This window comes from Melospiza melodia, chromosome 1 (genome assembly GCF_035770615.1).
Source record: "Melospiza melodia melodia isolate bMelMel2 chromosome 1, bMelMel2.pri, whole genome shotgun sequence".
NCBI lineage: Eukaryota > Metazoa > Chordata > Aves > Passeriformes > Passerellidae > Melospiza > Melospiza melodia.
In genome coordinates, this window is record NC_086194.1 from 126,312,371 (window position 1) to 126,331,466 (window position 19,096).

At 37.9% G+C, this 19,096-nt stretch overlaps 1 protein-coding gene across 3 annotated transcripts in view; it reads left to right on the plus strand.

Annotated features, from left to right (window-relative positions):
• MIB1 (MIB E3 ubiquitin protein ligase 1) overlaps positions 1–19,096 on the plus strand; it is a 78,010-nt gene that overhangs the window by 45,729 nt on the left and 13,185 nt on the right. For 2 of the 3 annotated variants that reach the window (XM_063167375.1, XM_063167384.1), the window contains exons 13-18: positions 5,485–5,617; positions 5,997–6,083; positions 8,773–8,934; positions 13,732–13,913; positions 15,143–15,335; positions 17,595–17,673. In XM_063167375.1, the coding sequence (XP_063023445.1) occupies positions 5,485–5,617; positions 5,997–6,083; positions 8,773–8,934; positions 13,732–13,913; positions 15,143–15,335; positions 17,595–17,673 (836 nt within the window). The remainder of the gene's footprint in view (positions 1–5,484; positions 5,618–5,996; positions 6,084–8,772; positions 8,935–13,731; positions 13,914–15,142; positions 15,336–17,594; positions 17,674–19,096) is intronic. The other variant, XM_063167394.1, reaches the window with a different exon arrangement.

Below are 19,096 nucleotides of genomic sequence, written 5' to 3' on the forward strand. Positions count from 1 at the left end.
GCCAGGATTACTGTAAAATACGTTATGAAACCATGTCATACTGAGACAGTGAAAACCTGAGTTGAGGGAGGAGAATGGCATGAAAGTAGAAAAACCTGTAATAGAAAGTGCAGTGAATCATTACAACCTCTGGTGATAGGATTGCTGATAAGTTTATGCTGATCTAAGACTTTGCTTCTGGAAAGGGCGGTGTGCCCTCCCTGCAGCTCTGGCTTTGTCATTCCCTACTCCTATTGCTTCTAGTGATCATGAAGTTGCAGGGTAGGTTGGATTATCTCATTGATCTGTCTGAAAGCAAACTTGCCAAATCAGGAGTCTGGCAGGTTGTTTCAGTTGCTAGAAAATGATGTGGCTGTACAGCCAACATAATGCAGGAACTGAAGTGCAGGGAAAAAAGTGGGATTGTAGCGATTTAGTTAAATGTGCTTATGCAGATTGTGGAGTAGCCTTTCTAATTTTTTCTGCCTAAGTATTTGTTTCTATAAAACCTTAACAAACAAACTCTGAAAGGCTAAACAAGCAAATCCACTCTACCACTATCCCACAAGCCTTCAACCTTCTTCATTTGCCTCATTCTGCAGTCAAATTGCAGTTGTTGGCAGAGAATCTTCTCTAGTTTTTGTTCATGTTGTTTTAAAACAGGGTGCAAGGATGTTTTTGCAGTTAAGACTGCTAAATCTGGAATTTTTTATACAATGAGGCGTTGGCCTCATCTTGTTTAGAAGTACTTTTATCTTGTAGATTTTCCAAATAGATCTGTTATTGTATGGTGCATTCTCAGATAGTACTGATGACCATCTGCAAAAACTCTGTGAGCAAAGTACTGCATAAAACCCAACATTTTATATGTAGGTTGGTAATGAATAATACACCATATGCTAACTTTTCATCATAAGAATAAATTTTTTTGTATGTCTAATGTTGGTGACTGGTGTTGAAACAAGTGCTCTGTGTGGCAGAAAGTTAATTAGTGTATTGTTCAGATCTGTGCCATATCTTATATTGAAAATACACGGTTCATACTGCTTAATTTCCATGGCAAGGGCTGGAATGAGATGATCTGTAAGGTCTCTTCTAATCCAAGTGATTCTGTGGTCCTATATATGTTAAGCTGTGGTTCCAGACTCTCTAAAAACCTGAAACAGAAAAAAAAAAGTACTACTTACGTGGCAAGATCAAATAAAGATGCATGCAACAGCAGCATTTGCTGTTACTCTTCTGCATCTCAAATTAAATGTAGCACCATATTTGTGGATGTTCCTTTGACCAAATAACTTGTAACTATTAGAGTCTGGGCTGTCATTTTATGGGGATGAATTGGGCAGTATAAGGCAGTGTACCCCCAGCAGCTGCACCTGGGAGAGCAGCAGATACCTCTGTCTCAGCCCCCTATGCACACATGAGCTTTCTCTGTCCTTTTTGACTGAGCACGTGTTTAGCACCCAGAGAAGAAGCAATAGTTTACTTATCCCTATTAAAGCTTTGCAGATAACTCCCTCAACAATTCTCACTGGAGTTTTTATCTTCTTGTTCCATTAGAAATGTTCAGAAGTTGCAAATGGGCATCCAGGTAAAAAAGGCCCAAAATCTTTTTATGAGCTTCCCGCTAAGCTGAAAATACTGCAGACCAATAAATACCAAAGCTTGCCTATTAGAAAATTTTTTTATTGGTGATGCTTTAGTAATAATGTACAAATAGCACAGTGATGGTATAAGTTCAGTGTTTCAATTAAGAGTTTTAAGCATTTCATCAGTAGTCTTTGCAGCCCCTCAGCCAGCCATATAATCTGTTACTGTTGAACACACTGAAGATGATAGTTTGCAAAGTTTTCTTCAGGTGTTTTCATGATCAGGTTTACTAATAGATTATTTCTTGATCTTTGCAGTGCAACTACAGTGAGAGCAGTCTGTGGTTTGTTTAATGTATACAAGATAAAAGCCAGTTTTCACATCTATGTTGTGGTCTTCAAAACAGAGCAATACAACCCAGCTTCTTCTGTAATACTTCATGGGGGAGAGTGAATCATGAATTATGTGTAATTGGCAACATGAATTCTCTAATTTGACTTTTTATGATGTATGCCTGTTCCAGTGAGTGCTGCTCTGAATGGTAGCCACTTAACTGTCAAAATTTTGGCAGGAGCTCTAGAAAATCCTATAAAAATTGAAAGAAACTACCTCTCATCTAATGAGGAGGAGGATGCAGCCACTGAGCTGAATTTACCATTGTAGCATAATAATATCTTGCAGAATTTTAAGGTGTCATTCCTTGAAACAGTCCTTCTAGCCTTCTGTCCTGTAATATAGCATGGTCTGAAAGAGAGATATAGTCTTTTTCTGAATAAAAAGAAACAACTGAGTAGTGGTTCCTGACCCTTCAGTGATTTGCTGTGAACAGTAAGATAAAAATGTATTCCATACAGATGCTATTTGTTTTGGTGGTCCTTCTGCTTTTCCAGTAAGACCAATGTATCTTAAAAGCATTCAGAAATGTAGCAGGCATCTCATTTCTCTGAAAGCAAGATATCTCCAAATATTTTTCAGTCACACTTCAGATAAAAATTTTTCTGGTGCAAGACAGCAAACTAAAGAGTTCAAAGAGGATCTGGTAAGGATAGCATTCACATATTAAGATGAGTGATTTTTCTTCACAGCACACAAAATGCTGAGTCAGTTGGTTTCTTATTTTTGTTTCAAAGATGAGATGTATGAAAGAAATGTCAGTAGTATTTCTGAAGTATATTTACATATTGAGAAATCTGATAAAGTGTGTCAATGGACTTCAAATTTTGTTCATCTGTAGAACTGGCAATTTTCTTATTTCCTTACTGAAAAAAAAGGATATAACATATCATTGAGTTGGTTAAGACAGTTTGTTGTTTAGTGACTGGAGCTACTTTGGAGACATGCTGACTGTAATTGGTGTTGATGCCCTTTCACAGTGTTCCTCAAGTTGTAGTTGCAGTTTTAAGAAAAATTTCTTGTTGGTCTTTTTTGTTTCTTTGTTTTGTTAGGTTATTGTTGCCCCACCTTTTCCTCATTACTCATAGTCATATTGCTTCTATCAGTCATAGGGAATTTTCAGGAATTTTTTATTGTGGTTTTAGACTATCCACAATAGATAAGAGCTTTATGGGGTCTTTGGAAGCACTGAGCCTGGCAGGTGAAGATAAAGAGCTTACATGACATGATGCCCTGTGGGAAGCCACTATAGAAGGCTAGTTGTGCTGTTGGGACTGTGTGCTTTGAATCAGCCCAGCATTCTGAAGAGCTGGTGTGGTGGTGTGCCCAGATACCAAGCAAACCATAGTGCCCCAGGCATGCTCCCCTAAAGCAGCTAAACACAGTTCTGATGGTGCCAAGATTTGTAGATGTAGATATGGCATCTTTGCATGACAAAATAGACTATGTTTATCAGTGCAACTTTATACTGGTTAATTTTGCCACATTTCATAAAGCTTTGGTAACTTGAGTTTTATTAAATTATATCGCTAATTTTGAAAAATCCTGCATAAGTGAATCTCCCGAAGAATTAATGTTGCCATTGTTTGGTTTTTTTTCTGAAGTATTCTAGTCTTTTCTTCCTAGCACATGAGAGCTGTAGAAGGTGTTATGAATAGAAACTGAGCAATGGCTTACATTGAGCAATGTACAGTCTGTTAAGTGTTGTTGTCTTATATTGCTGTGTTATAAGTGGTTTGGACTGTGAGGAAGTGAGAAGCAGTCTGCCAGGAAAACAAATAATCCTAAGAGGCTGAGAATGGCTTCTGTCCACTCTGAGGAGGACAAACATCCAGAGCAGCATGGCTATGGGTGCTTCATGTAGCAGTTGGTTTCCTGTGGGTTTGGATGACCTTGTGGCTTGAAAATGCAGTTGGTTAGTTGGGATTCCTATAGACACTCTGATTCTGGGGACAAAAAAGTGTCACTTAATATGCCATTCTGGCAGCTGTAGCATAGGCGTGAAACCAGAGGTTTCTGTTGTGCACTCAGTAGCAGGAGAACATGGAGATGCTTGTCAAGCAGAGTCTTTTATGGGAGCATTTGAGCCGAGAGTAGGAAGGAATGCACTTCCTTACTGTTAACTCACAGACTTCTCTGCTTTCAAGGAAGGTCTATTAGGATGATCTGTGCCCAGACACAACTTTTAGGGTTTTTTAATAGGGAACTCATTGGCTTGTTCTAAAAGAGAGCTTAGGAATGAATACTACTTCACCTCAGTGTGGATGTTCAAGGAAACATATGATTGGAATGAACTGGGAGCTCAGTTGTTACTTGACGGGGCAGTCATTCATGCCTTATGAGGGTATTTTTAAGTAAAAGCTGAGAGGTTCAATCGTGAGTCTTTTTCTGAGGATTATTGAGATCCCACATTTTTGATACCAGAGCTCTTGAAGAACTCTTTAATTTAGATACATTATCTGCCTTGCAATGCACTGTGTGACTGAGTGGTTCCACTTGCATTAGCAAGGATTACTTGGATTTTAAAAATTTGAATTTTGTGCAGAAGCTGTGTTTCTCCTGTAGATATCATGTTCCTTCAACAGTAGGGAAACATCAGATGACAGAAGAGGTTTCTTGGCACAGGATTGTAGCAGTTTCTGGTTTTGTGTTTATCTTTAAGGAACTGTCATAAGGGAGCTGCATATGCTGTTTATAAAGATAAGACAATAAGGGGTTTAAGTGTGGTAACTTATGTATTCCAAAAGCTAAGTGAAGACATATAAGCTTACAAAAACCTTATTTCTCAGAGAATACAAGATTGAGCAATTTGTTTATCTAGCATTGTGTTGTTAATACCCTTAACTGAAGGTTAACTTTGGATTTTATGGATTTTAGTGTGCTTTAATACTTGTAGTAGTCAAGTTGCTTTTCCCCACCCTATTCCCTGACTACCAGACACTGCCATGGTATGTTATAGTCAACCATTATTTGTTAAGAAAATATCCCACTAGTTCTCACTTAACAGTTTCAGCATTTATTTTGTCTGTGCTTAAGAGGTCTTCCTCCATTTTCTTTCCTAGAAACTGAGTTTTAACTGTTACAGCCCATGGCATCAGTTTATAAAGTGATGATTTTAAAGAAATCTAATGTAGTGGAACTTGGTCGTTAAATACTGAAGTAAAGGATGCTATAAGGATTTTGAGGGAGAAAATTATTTTCTCTACATTTCAGAGATTGTTTGAATACTTCTTTAATGTAATTTTTACTGCTAGATAGCATTCTTCTAAAAAACAAACCTGATCCTCACACTGTTCCAGGCATTGTATGGTTTGTTTGTGTGCTTTAATGAGAGGGAAATGAACATGAAATTATTCTGCTTTGAAACTGTTGGTATAGCTTTTCACCCACTCTCTCTGTTTGAAAAAAGATGAAAATTATTTTAGCCACTAGTACATAGCTCTGAGAATTAATGTTGTTCTACTGTTGTCACTCAGCATACGTTGTAGGGGTGTTTATGCCATCTCTGCTTATGTTTTTCAGCGCAATGCGTGTGTTGTTGTCCAAGTTACCACGACCGTGGATTGTTGATGAGAAAAAAGATGATGGTTACACGGCCTTACATCTGGCAGCTCTTAATAATCATGTGGAAGTGGCTGAACTTTTGGTGCATCAGGTAGGACTTTTCTCAGGAGGATTTAAATGTCATGCTTTGGTTAACCATCTGATGTGAAAATAGTTGGCTGCTTTATGCCTGCAGTCGCAATGCAGAAGCAGTGGAGGAGGGAAGGATGTGTTGAGCTCTAAAGGTCAAATTTGCCTTTGAGATTGTTACAATGGCCTAATGGTGCAGAGGGACTGAAAAATTGGATACCTAGTTTCATTCAACAGATTAACATCTGTACAGTGAATAATTGAAGTTTTCAATCACTTTTGTTCTCAAATCCCTTAACTAGGAATTGTATTCAGAGTCATAGTCAGTGTCCTAATGGACTGCCTTGCCTGTAGAGGAGTTGCTGGGGTGATAATGCTCTAATGTTTTGAATATCTTGCAGGGCAATGCTAACCTGGATATCCAGAACGTTAACCAGCAAACTGCTCTTCATCTTGCTGTTGAACGACAGCATACACAAATTGTTAGGGTAAGTATCTTATTTGCAGTAAGCCATATGGTTAATGGCATTTGGCTAAAGCTGATGGTGGCTGTTAAAATATGAATATTTCATGAACGTTCAGAAAATTATTTGACAACATATAGTCGCTGCATGTTTGTTTGATTGGATTTTGTTTCATTCAGAAGCCTGCCAACTTGCACAGAAGGTCAGTCAGCAATATGAACGCTGCTTGAAGCATGCTAAATTTTTGTACATGTACATTATGGTTTCCTCTGTGTGGTTGCCAATTCCAGCATCCCTTCTTGTTTAGTAAGGAAGAATATGTTCAGCTGTTACTTGTCTGAATCTTGTGGTGCTGTAAGAGGATCTTCAAATAGCATTTCTGATGCCTCCTGCTGTATGAGTAATTGTTCTTGCTCATAGCTTTTGCAAATTATAACACGAAACATCTTTTAGGACCTTAACTCCTTTTCAGTCTCTGAGTGTTTGACATTCCATGCTCTTAGCTTGGGAGACCTATAAGCAGTGAACAGTAGTGCCCTATTGGTGAAAGGAATGCTATCCTGGTTTTTTGCTTGCATGGTTGCAAAAGTGAATGCTTCAACTTAACAAAGCTTTGTTGCTAGCACAGGAAGTGCGATGAGTCTGGCATAGCTTGCTGTTTCTGGCCTGTCATAGAGGACCTGTGTGACTGTTTGCCTTGCTGCTGTGGGATTTTGAGGCTCGGAGAGAGCACTCACTGCTCTCAGAGTGAATACATCAACCTGGCCTTGGCCTTTGATGGTTTTTTTTTTTTTTATGGAGTCATCTTGTATGGAAAACTGTCTCTTATTCAGGCCTACACGGAATTGTTCCCCTATGCAGACGTGCATTCTGTTAAGTGTTATTTAGCCATAAGGTTTCTCCCTCTCTGCGGGCTGATGGGTGTGATCCCGTTACAGTGAAACATGTGATATGGCCCTATATCTGGAACTGCTTGCTACCAGAAGAATGGTTTCCTAGAGTCAGTGCCACTTGCATCCTGTAAGCTATTTGGCAGCTGTGTTTGGTGAACTCTTGTGCCCTTCTGGAATTTACACAGTACCTGGGAATACAATATTAATGTAGCAGATGAGAGGAAGGTAGGCACGTAGAACAACTAGCATGTGTGTTTCACTGACATGCTTATATCTGAGAACGTTTAAGTGAATGACCCTGTAGAGTATCCGTTTTTCAGAACTGGATTAACTTTTAATAAGTCCTAAAATAGCTCATGTAGCCATGCAAAGAACATGTTGGCTCCATATTCCAAAACTAATTCCTATTGGATAGCTTCCAGGGCTGGGTTTGTACCCTTAGGCATTTGTGGAATAGTGGTCAAAGGTAGCATGGTTCTTTTAAAAGTCCTACTGCCATGACAAAGGGCAATGGTTTGCTTTTTTTTTTTTAATCATTTTTTTAAACTTCTGCAAAGACTCTGAAAATCTGTGGTAGTCAAGGATTCCAGGAGAAACTCATAGCAGTAAAGAGCTAGTGGTAGACACAAGATATGAATATGAGAAAATAAATTGGTCCAGAGTAAATCCATTTAGAGAGTGTAAGAAAGTTGAGACTAGACTGTGTCAGCTATTAGCTGGTATTCTTGATTTCACTTGTGGAAGAGAAGGTTGGGGAAAATGATAAGCTGCAAACAACTGCAGACAGATACTTCCTTGAAAATTAGGCTTTCAATTCCTTTTAGCCTGTTCTGATGTTTGAGGTTCTTTGGTTCTGAGAAACTGAAACTCCTTGCAGGCATGTGGGTTCCAAAGAGGGAGATCCCTCTTTGTATATTCTTGGTTCTGGATTATGCCTTTTGTCTCTACTGCTAATCCCAATTTTGCAGAGTAGCAGAAGCTCAAAAACTGAAGTTAAAACCTCAGCTGCTGCCTACGGGCTTCTGAATGGCGACAGTGATGGAATTTAATTTTTAGGGAAAGTTAGTATTTTTTTGTCAGCATGTGTTGCTCTGTTTTGTTCAACAGTGTATTTAAGCAAGTTCTGGTAGGCTGAATTATCAAGGGCTGTATACAAAGGCCATAGGAATAGGAGGGCCTGTGCAGCCTTGTGCTTGTTTTGTGTCATGTGAATAGGAACGGGTGTCTAAAATTAGCTTAGAGACAAGTCTTACAGTTCATTACTTTCCAAAGTGTTCTGAGAGACTTTTTAATAGTGTCATTGGTTTTTATGTCTTCTCCTGAATTAGGGTTAACCAAAGTACATGCTTAACTACTTTGTTAACGTGAGGACACTGTAAATTAAGTTGTAAAGTTTAGTATGGTGTGAAAATGATGATTTTTGAGATCATTGAAAACTAATAGTAAAGAATATATACGTATCTCAAGTATTGTACATATTGCTCTAATAAATTACATTGTTTGTGGGCTGTCTTACAAGAATTAAGTCTAAGGAAGTAGAAAGGATCCTCTTAAATTATGTCTTTGTAGCATTCAGAGCAGAGGCAAGCATTAGCCTTCTGCTGAAATAAGCTTGATATTTGAAACAGATAAATGTATTGTTTGAGGGCTGAGCTCCAGGTAAGGAAAATGAATTTAAATTAATTAAACAGTGAATTGTAGCAAGATAGGAGTAGCCCTTTTGAACCTCCTAGAGAATCCTAAACCATAATTTTTTTAGAACTAAATTAGTTCTAAAAGGGAGCTTTTTTTTTTTTTAATTTGGTTCTCTCTCTTTTCAGCTCTTAGTTCGTGCAGGTGCTAAATTGGATATTCAGGATAAAGATGGGGATACTCCCCTGCATGAAGCCCTGAGACACCACACCCTGTCACAGCTCCGCCAACTCCAAGACATGCAAGATGTGGGCAAGGTAGATACTGCTTGGGAGCCATCAAAGAACACAGTAAATAAAACACATTTATTTATTCTTTTTTTCCCCTGTATATTTGTCTCTTGGTCTACTTCTGTACTGTTGGACTGGGTTTTGGCAGCATTACTTTATGTAGACATTCTGCATTAAACTGCAGTGTAGGCAGAAATCATACTGTTCTATGTGGCTTTCCACATGAAGTCATTACCTTTTTTGAAGAAAGAGGGTTATGTAGTCAAAAATATTTCTAAGAATTTATCTTCTGTAGTGAACATATATGGCTGCCAAAAAATCAAAGTAGCATTTTTGGAAAGAGAATTCAACAGTATTACAGTACAGAATAAGACTGAAATAATTTTTTGTGATTCAGCGTCTTGCATGTCTTTATAACTTTAGTTGCTTAGTTGCTTCTCTAACTTTCTGAAAGTATTTTCTGTTAGAACAAGGCATTCTTAATTTAGTATGTTTATTGAGATCTGTATTTTTGACAGAGTTCACTTCAGAAATTGTGCTGTAGTCAAAGGGAATAGTCAAATAGCCTCCAGGTAGTAAAAGTCAAAATGTTTTACTGGAAAAAAGAAACCCTCACACCCAAGAAGCTGTGTGAACCCCATATATAGAGGTGAAGTTTGTAGTTTACCTGAGAGACAAAGGAGGAATAAAATTATGGAGCAATTCAGATTGAGAAAAAGAAACATTTTTTTTTCTTTAGATATTAAAGATGCACAAAATAATGGTGTATCAGTGTATCAGAACTACCGAACCGTTAGTTGTTAGTATAATGTTTTTTCTGATTTTAATTGAGGGTTAAAATTAGAAATTTTTTTGTTGTTGCTTTTGTGTTTCATTAAGAAAAAACAAATGCACCAACTTTATGAAAAGTCTTTGTTCAAAACTATAATTCCACTGTACTATTTTTTTTTCAAATTGGTTACTGAATCTCTCTGAAATACACTGGAATAAGCCTTGAAAGAGATTTGAAATATGTCTAACGTGTAAGAAAACGTGTTTGTCCTTTTAAATGAGACAAGAAGAGCAGTGACAGCTCAGTTGTTTCTGTGATCTGAAATGGACTCTATGAGAGCTGTCTAGAATACTTTGTGTTTAACTGTGAAATGAATGAAAGGGAATTTTTTTTCTCAGATTTGGCATTTCATAAATTGGTTTCTCTGCTCAGTCTTATTAATGGCTTTCACAATGAAACTAGAGTTGTGCATTGAGTTTTGGGGATTTTAACCGAAGCGGGTTTTTTTTCCATCACCTTTTAAACTTCTCTTTGTGGGGGGGGGAATTTATATTTTAAATAATGAAGTTTTATCTCTAGCTTCATTTGAGAAGTATTCTTGGTTTAAAACAAAAGTGTAATTTTTTCACATTTCTATTGAAGTAATAAGACAAAGATAAGGCAAAAGATATGCGGAACAAAAAAATTCCCTCATCATTGTGTCTCTGATCACCTAAAAATGTTTTAAAGTTTTAAAAAATCATGATCATCCAATACGTCCTCTCCTTTATTAGCGTGATCAAACTACTGGTCATTTCTTTGCACTTTGTTTAGCTGCAGAGAAAATTTTTGCCAAACTAACAAATTTGGGAGGTTTAAGTGGTGTGGAGAAGATAAGTTCTGGCAGAGAAGAGACAAAAACTTGCTTGTTTTTATTTTATGTGAAATGTAAAAGATGGAGTAAATATATCTGAAAACGCTTTAAGATGATCAGCAAATCAAATTATCTTGAAAACGTTTTCTGAAAACAGGAAATGAGAACAATACCTGTACCTATCTACCTTTATTTAAATAAGAGTAAGGTAAAAATTCTATGAACTAGGTTTTACCATTAAACAGTTTTAAATATTAAGCTGCCTTTTCCCCAAAATTGAGTATCAACAAAGATGGAATTGAAGCTGTAAAAATATGTGCAGGCATTTGGACGTTTAAAGCTATCCAAGCACACGTTGGTAATTTGTTTTGTGTGGAATTGCAAATACAGGTGATGGATAATAGATGATAAAGAGGATTAATAATTTTGCCTGGGAATCAGTAAGATTTTCTTTTTGTAAATGTTTTGACTTAAATTGAGGGTTTGTTTTGAGAGATTTTTTTATTCTTCTTCATTAATTCCTTTAAAGGTTGCAAAATGTGTCAGATTTCATTAGGCAATGTGATAGCAACACATCTCTGTAAATATTTAGCTTTTAGAGCTCATTTTTGCTTGGCTAAATTTTAATTAATTTTGCACTGCTGTCTTGGAGATTCCAACCTACTGAGGCCTGTAGGGCGCCTCTTTGTAGCACATACATACTTAATAGAAATAATTATTTCTATTTTTGTTTCAGTTGAATAAACTGAAAAGAAAAATCTCACTTGCAGGATTTTAGAGTTTTTTCATACTTGATCAAGTTTGTTAGACAGCAACTCATTGAAATTGTATGATTTGTTACTTTCTACTTTGACCACTGTTAAAAATATGAAACAATACTTTTTACTGATTATCATTCACTTATTTCACAAATGGAACTAAATTGAAGGAATTCTTTAACATTGATTTTTTTTTTTTAGTAGTTCCTTCTGAATGCCAACGTTATGCCCGTTGGAGCAGGCTCCCCAGGGAAGTGGTCACAGCACCAAGCCTGCCAGAGTTCAAGAAGCCTTTGGACAATGATCTCAGGCGCCTGGTGCAACTCTTGGGGCTATCCTGTGCAGGGGCAGGAGCTGAACTTAATGATCCTGTGAATTCCTTCCAACTCAGGATATTTTATGTTATACATAAAACAATTTTTGTCAGGTTTCTTCAGCTGATTTTTTGATAGACTGTTTAAATGCTTACATTCATGCATGTAGTGAGCAATCTTGATAGTACACAAAGCCCTACTCTTTTTAGGTACCATTCTGAAAAATATTACTGTGCTCAAGTGCTATGAGCAGTGAGCCCCATTTCTTTAAGTAATTTTTAAGTTTTTCATCCAGCATATTGTGGTGACTACAGCTGGGAGGAGGAGAAATTTTCTGAAGTATAGTCTCCACTACCACAAAAAAGTCATTTGAATTGCTTTATTACAGATGCACTGTTCTAGCCTACAGTACTTCTTATCCTAAACAACTGTATTATTCCCAGGGTCATTTTGTGTCATTTATTTTAATATACAAGTGTCTTTAAGGTGTATTTCTGACTCTTAAAATGCTTTTAAGTGATGCCACCGCCTAAATCCTAACTTAAAAGAAAGAAGCTAATGGAAAGTGTTTACTGCTTCAAAGGTACAATTACTTGGATGATATTTGTACAGTTTTTGTGGATTGCACTGAGACTTCTCCCTCACTGGTGCATTGGCTGGGTTTGCCTGTGTTGATGCATTTCAGGGGTAGCCCCCTCCAGAGGTATACTGCAGCCATACTGGGCACTGAGACAAAATGGAGAGTATTTTGTGCATGGGTTCTTTTGTGGTGCTCTCATTCTTTGTGCCTGAAAAGTTGCAGGCTTCCTGAGAAATGTCATGGGCTGCAACATTGTCCTAGTGTTTTCAAGTTGTACAGCATGCAGAGGCATTTTAGCACCTAGGGTTTTTGTGACTAATGTAGATGACTGTTCCACAATGACTCTGCCTACCTTGGAGCAAATCAGTTTCACTGGGTGTTGTACTGCCTTGGCTATTATTATTAATAATGCGATCCAAAGTACCAGGACTGAAGCTGGAACACATCTCTGCTTTGCTTCAGCCAGTTCTGCAATTGAAGTGCAGAAAAACAGTCTCAATTGATAAATGAAAATTTTCTGTTATCTGAACACCACAAAAATAATATTTGTTTCCATAACTTACTGATTTTCCTGGTATAAAGCTTTTGGAGCTGTACTGTTCTTACCTAATCATGAGGAAGAATGCAGGAGAAGTATCTGACTTCATAAAGAGACCTTCAAGAGTCTTGTAGCCTCAGTGACATGTATTGATATAAGAACTTCTAATTTAAAAAAGGAACAACATATAGACTGAGGTTTATAAAATGCTTCCCTAAGCAACTGGGTTTCCTTGAGTTCGAGCTGCCCTAGCTTTGCCAAAGCTCTTCCTCTGAATACAGTGTAGTGTAGTTTGCTGAGGGACTCTTAGTGATGCCAGCAGTTCTGGCGTCTATATTATACTTAATGCATTTCATCTGATTGAGCTTTAATACAAAAAGGTGTTGGGAGCCCAGAATGCTTTGGGGAATCCACTCCTTGCTGGGCTGCGGTTGGGAGCCTTCTTAGTGTTTCTGGCTGACCCTGTGAAGCAGTTACACAAGGATACAGTAACAGCTGTGAAAGGGCAGAGTAGCATTATGTGATTAGATAGGGACAGTGTGTGGGTTTTAATCCATCCAGGCTGGGAAAGTAACTGAATTTCAGTCTCTCTTGGGCAGGTACTTTTCTGACTGGACTAAAAGTAGATGTGCATTCATTTCTATGCTCAACTGTGATTTCAGTCCAAGTGCAGTGGTAGCATTTTGTCTTAACTGAGCAATTTGACTATATACTGAAGTGTGTTCTGAATATACCCACTGGAACTTTGCCCTTTACAGTGCTTACATAGAAGGACAGCCACTTCACACGTGAGTATAGGTGTACAGGAGATTGAGTGCTTCAGTAGAACTATTCCTTGCTAAATTTTAGTTTCTAAAAGAAAGCTGAATATAGCTGACTCAGAATGAAGCAATTGTTTTGGTTTTAGTTCTAGAGACGCTTCCTTTGCCTTACACATTTACGTATATATGTGCATGTGTGCATGTCAAGTAGCTTTCCTTTAGCCAGATGATTCTTAACTGTTTAGAGAGTCTTTCTTGCTTACATATTTGTTTTCTTTCAGTTAATTATGGGACTTGGCACTCAAGGAGCAGAGAAGAAGAGTGCTGCATCTATTGCCTGCTTCCTGGCAGCCAACGGGGCTGACCTCGGTATTCGCAACAAGAAGGGTCAGTCCCCTCTTGACCTCTGCCCTGATCCAAGTCTCTGCAAAGCATTGGCTAAATGTCACAAAGAAAAAGTCAGGTTTGTATATTCATAAAATACACTGTTTCCAAATGTCTGCTTTCCACAGATTAACTGATTTTTTTAAAATGTTGAAATTAGCAATAGCTAATTAAAACATACAAATTTGGGAGTTTGGTGGGGGTTTTTGTGTGTGGCAATTTTTTTTTAACTTTTAATTCTTTAGGTTTTTATGGTACACTGAATGCTATTCAGAAATACATTACTTGAAACTTACCCAAGCTTTCATGCATATTAGTATGGGAAAGGTGAGAATGGGAAGGTGATAGTCTTCAGGGGAGGAATTGGTAGAACTTCACAAGGCAGTCAGGGGGAAATCCCTGGAAGAATAACTAAGCATTGCAAACAGGTTGGCCAGGAAAGTTGTGAAATCTCTGTCTGTACAACTTTTAATGACTGAAATAGGCAAAGCCTTGTATAAACTGATATGAATTCACTGTTGTTGCTGCTTTGAGAAGGTCACCTACTGAGTGCCTGTTAATCTGAACAACTGTATGATTCTGTGAAAAGAGAACGAGGGGGTAGGTCTGATGTCTCTAGGTATCACAATTTCAGTGAAGTACCATGTTATCAGGTCCATGCAGTATCAGAGGATTCACCTTGTCCTAGTTACGTTCCACCCGTTGCCGCAAACGATTCTCATCTTTAATTCCTGTATGGAAAAAAAACCTGTACTCTTAAAATGTGAAAAAGAGACGCTTTTTTTATTGGTGTTGCCTGGTAAAGAGTAAGGTGCTTATTTCCTTTCGGAGTCTCTGTGTGTGTCCGTGTGTGTGTCTGTGTGTGTCTGTGTGTGTCCGTGTGTGTGTCCGTGTGTCCGGCCCCATCCCATGGCGGGAGTTGGGCACGGGCGCCCTCTGCGGGCCAGCGCAGCGCGGAGCTCCGGCACTGCCGGGCGTGCGGGTGGGTGGGCGAGGCTCGGGGGCTGCCCGCCGCAGGGCACGTCTCTGTTAGTAAAGCAAGCTCTTAGGATGAGAGAAAGCGACGTTTTACGCTCACAACACGATATCCTAACCTGTGTGTCCTGTTTCTGTACAATGCCTTATCCAAGTGTGTAACCTTGCACTGCAGTGTCAGCTGTACTTCTGGGAAAAGGTAGCTCAAATCACTGTATGATCATACATTGATGCCCAAGTGCATAGGAGCATAGAAGCAGCCAGTTGATGTGCATTTGAATTTGAGTGAGTTTTTTTAATTATTAAAAGTTTGACTGCAAGGTTTCTTTGTAGTGGCCAGGTTGGTTCCCGAAGTCCATCTATGATCAACAATGATTCTGAAACCTTAGAAGAATGTATGGTGTGTTCAGACATGAAGAGAGACACTCTGTTTGGCCCATGTGGCCACATTGCCACGTGTTCCTTGTGCTCACCACGGGTGAAAAAATGCCTCATCTGTAAAGAACAAGTTCAGTCTAGGACAAAGGTAAAAACCTTTGAAATTTATTGGTTCTCTTATTATAATGGAAATGTAAAAAAAAAAAAAGTAAAAAAGAGGTCAAAGAAATATACATATTTTATGTGGTATTATGCCCAACATGTCTCACTGGATAGTTAATTTTGCATCATAATCATATCTTGCTCTTTTCTGTTTGCCTGTCATACCTACCTCTCCCTGCCTCGCAATGTCTTCATTGTTCAGGTCCTCAGAGTTCCTGATATAGTCACCTGAGGATGCTTTATTGAAATAGACTATTTTCCCCCTGCCATGATATCTTTTCTTCATATTAAGATAAATTGCTGCTTTTTCTGAAATATAATTTCCCTCAGTAATATTGAGTTCTTCTATTCCTTAGGGCTACTTGAAGGATGATTTGCCTGTAAACTGAGTTAATATGTACTTGTTTCTGTAGTTAATAATTACTTTCAGCATTCACTTTCTTTTTCTTTGGAAACATGAGTTTCATTACACTGTCTTTTTCCTTCAGAGAATCAATCAGTCATGCCCTGTTTTGGAGACCAAAGGTTTTTCAAATGGTTATTCACAAGTAGTTTTGACTATATGGATACCTCCCCATTGCTTTTCTGTTTGAGTATTCTTTTATTCCTTGTAATCACCAAGTCTTGTCCTGTTTTTTTTAGCTGCCAAAAAAAAAAGAAATCGTGTTCTGCATTTGGATTTATGTTTGATTTTTAGATTGGCTTTGGGTTTTTTTTTTCTTTGTTTGGGATTTTTTTGAAACCAAACTGTTTGGTTTTTTTGGGTTGGTTTTTTTGTTTTTTTTTTTTTTTTTTTTTTTTTTTTTTTTTTTTTTTTTGCTTTTTCCAAATATATTTGATTAGTCTGCTTCTGTAGTATGTTGTTTTTTCCTCCATTTCAGAGTAAGTATACGAATTATAAATATAGAGTTGCACTGTTTTTACTACTCATTCTCTTATTCTTCTTATACTATTTGCTGTTCTGCATTGTGTATGTTCCAAAGCCAAATGTTAACATAGTGGGAGCTCCTTTTCTCTAAGACTTTCTTTACAGTCAGTGAAAGGGTCTGCCACTGGGTGATTTGGAGTAGCAAAGTGAGGGTTCTGCCCATACTCATTGATGTAAAGAAGGTACTCTATGGAAATCAGCTTTCCCAGGTGAAAGCTAAGCTTTATGGATAGCCTTCCTTTGATTTCTTTTGCTGAATTAGTTTGAGAGATTGGAATATCTGGTCAATACTTCTCTTATACTTTTCTGTATAAAAACTGCAAGGCCAAGAAATGAATGAATCAGAACAACAGTTCTATGAACTGAAAGAGGTGGTGCAGGCCAGTATAAATGGAATTGTCTGTGATGTCTATGATCATACTGCATATGCCCCATCCCTGGCAGTGTTCAAGGCCAGGTTGGATGGGGCCCTGAGTAACCTGGTCTAGTAGAAGATGTCCCTGCCCATGGCAGGGGTTGGAACTGGAGTATCTATAAGGTCCTTTCCAACCCAAACCATTTGATGATTCCATGATATATACAGCTCTCACACAAAACGACTTGAGAAAGCCTAGCCCAGAATATTAAAACATTTCTGTAAAAGTACTTTTTAAGTTAAATTTCATTGGATCATAGAATGTTGGAAGGGGCCTTTAAAATCAGTAATGTGACTGACATCTGATACTGTGCGATGAGCTGGAACATCTTCAACGAGATCATGTTGCTCAGAGCCCTGTCCAGCTTGACCTTCAATGTTTCCAGGGGTGGATCATCTGCCACCACTCTGGGTAACCTGTTCCAGTGTTTAATGACCCTCATCATAAAAAATTTGGTTCTTATACCAAATTGGCTTTCTTTTAGTCTAAAACTATTACCCCCTGTACTACTGCAACAGGCCCAGCAAAAAAGTTTTTTCCCATCTTTCTTATAAGTCCCCTTTGAGTACAGAAATGCTGTAATGACATCTTCCTGGAGACTCTCTTCTCCAGTCTGATCAACCCTGATTTAAGTATCCTTGATGGAATAAAGAAGGAGAAAAGAAAAATAAATATATGGTGTTCTAAATGCTTCTCTTTGCCTGTCATTGTACTGAATGTGTAAAAATTGCCAGCAAATACCTGTTCTTAGAAGTTAATGTGATAACTTAAGTTGCATTTTGAGATGCTGAATGTGTTAAAAACCCCACTAGATGGAGATTCTTGAGGCCCATGTGCCTTGCAAATTAATGTAGAGAGCAGGAGATGCACTTTGCTCACGTGTGTATGTTGTTCTTTACAGATTGAAGAATGCGTAGTATGTTCAGACAAAAAGGCAGCAGTGCTCTTCCAGCCTTGTGGTCATATGTGTGCCTGTGAGAGTAAGTAACTTTACAAAAATTCTTTTGGAGGTAATTGTGAGACAGAATGTTTTTAATCAGATTGCTAAAACCATTAGCAAGTGTGTGTATGTTGTGTGTCCATCTCAACAGTGACAATTAGTAATCTGATTTCAGGTTCAATTTACTTGGTAGTCTGGTGTGATCATCAGAATTTTGACATTTTTTGTCATGCTGGTAATAATTGGAGGACAAAGTGGAGATTTTCAAATATTTAGAAAGTGTGTGCTCTGTCATCTGAATAATTTAACTGAGTAGGCTTTCTCACATAATAGAAGCCTACTGCATATCATTAACACTTTGGTAGTAATTAGAATTAATTTTGTTGTTTTGTTGCAGCTTTTTGAAGACATTCAGATGTGCAAATGGTGTTTTAAAATATATTGTCAATAAATACTTAGTATGCTTCATTATTAATCTACAGATTTGCACAAGGGCTGTATTTTGCCCCAAAAGTCACATCATGTATCTTTGCAAAGAACACCAGTTATGGTTCATTTTGATTTATCTTGTGTAATGGTAAAATAGGTAGGTGAGCTCTAGAAGTTTTTTGGTTTTGAGTAGAAGTGGATGAGAATGCAGCTATCACCTTGTCTCCAGACATTTCAGGGTTTTGTTGAAGGGTCATTTCCCTAGAGAATAGCAGTCCTTATTGATGAGGATCTACACAAGAGGGAAGGTAATCGTTCCCATGAGTAACTGCTTACTTGGACTTGCTAAAGAAGTCTGGTTTCTTCCTCTGTTCTGGCTGAGGCAGCTGACATCAAACCACTGGCTATAGTTAGCCTGGTCTGGCCTCTTTCACTGTCTGCAGTTGAAAGATGATGAGAGAAGTTTTTTTGAATCGTTTCCCAGGAAAGAAGACAACAAAAAGATTGATGACTGTGGTGAAGGATTTCAGCAGCACAGTACACGTCACCAAGTCTAAGCTGTAACAAGGACAGCCGAAGGTTTAACAGTTGTAGATTATTTCTTTCCAGATTTTTTTCTGGCCATCTTGTTCAAGCAGGATGAGAGAGTCTTCAAGTTTGTGTATTTTGTAGGAACCCACTCTCTTGATTCACAGTAACATTTTAGCATTTATAAGACAATAACTTGCCTTTAGTAGAAAAATTACAGCCCCCTTTCTAGGATTATATCAAAATATGTAGGTTTACTCTTAAGGGTAAAGAGCTGCAACTCTTTGCCCCTGGAGCATTAGGACAGGTAGTGAGATCCTTTGTTCTAAAGAAAAAGATAGCCAGATAGTCATTACATTCTTGAAAGTTCTGGTCTCAAATGTGTGATTACCTTTTAACATCTGAAGTTCTTGTGGACTAGACATCTATCTGGAGAAAGAGGAACATGTTCACTTGAAATACCTTAAAAGGAGACAGAGAATAGATTTAGTTTCAGCACCAAAAAG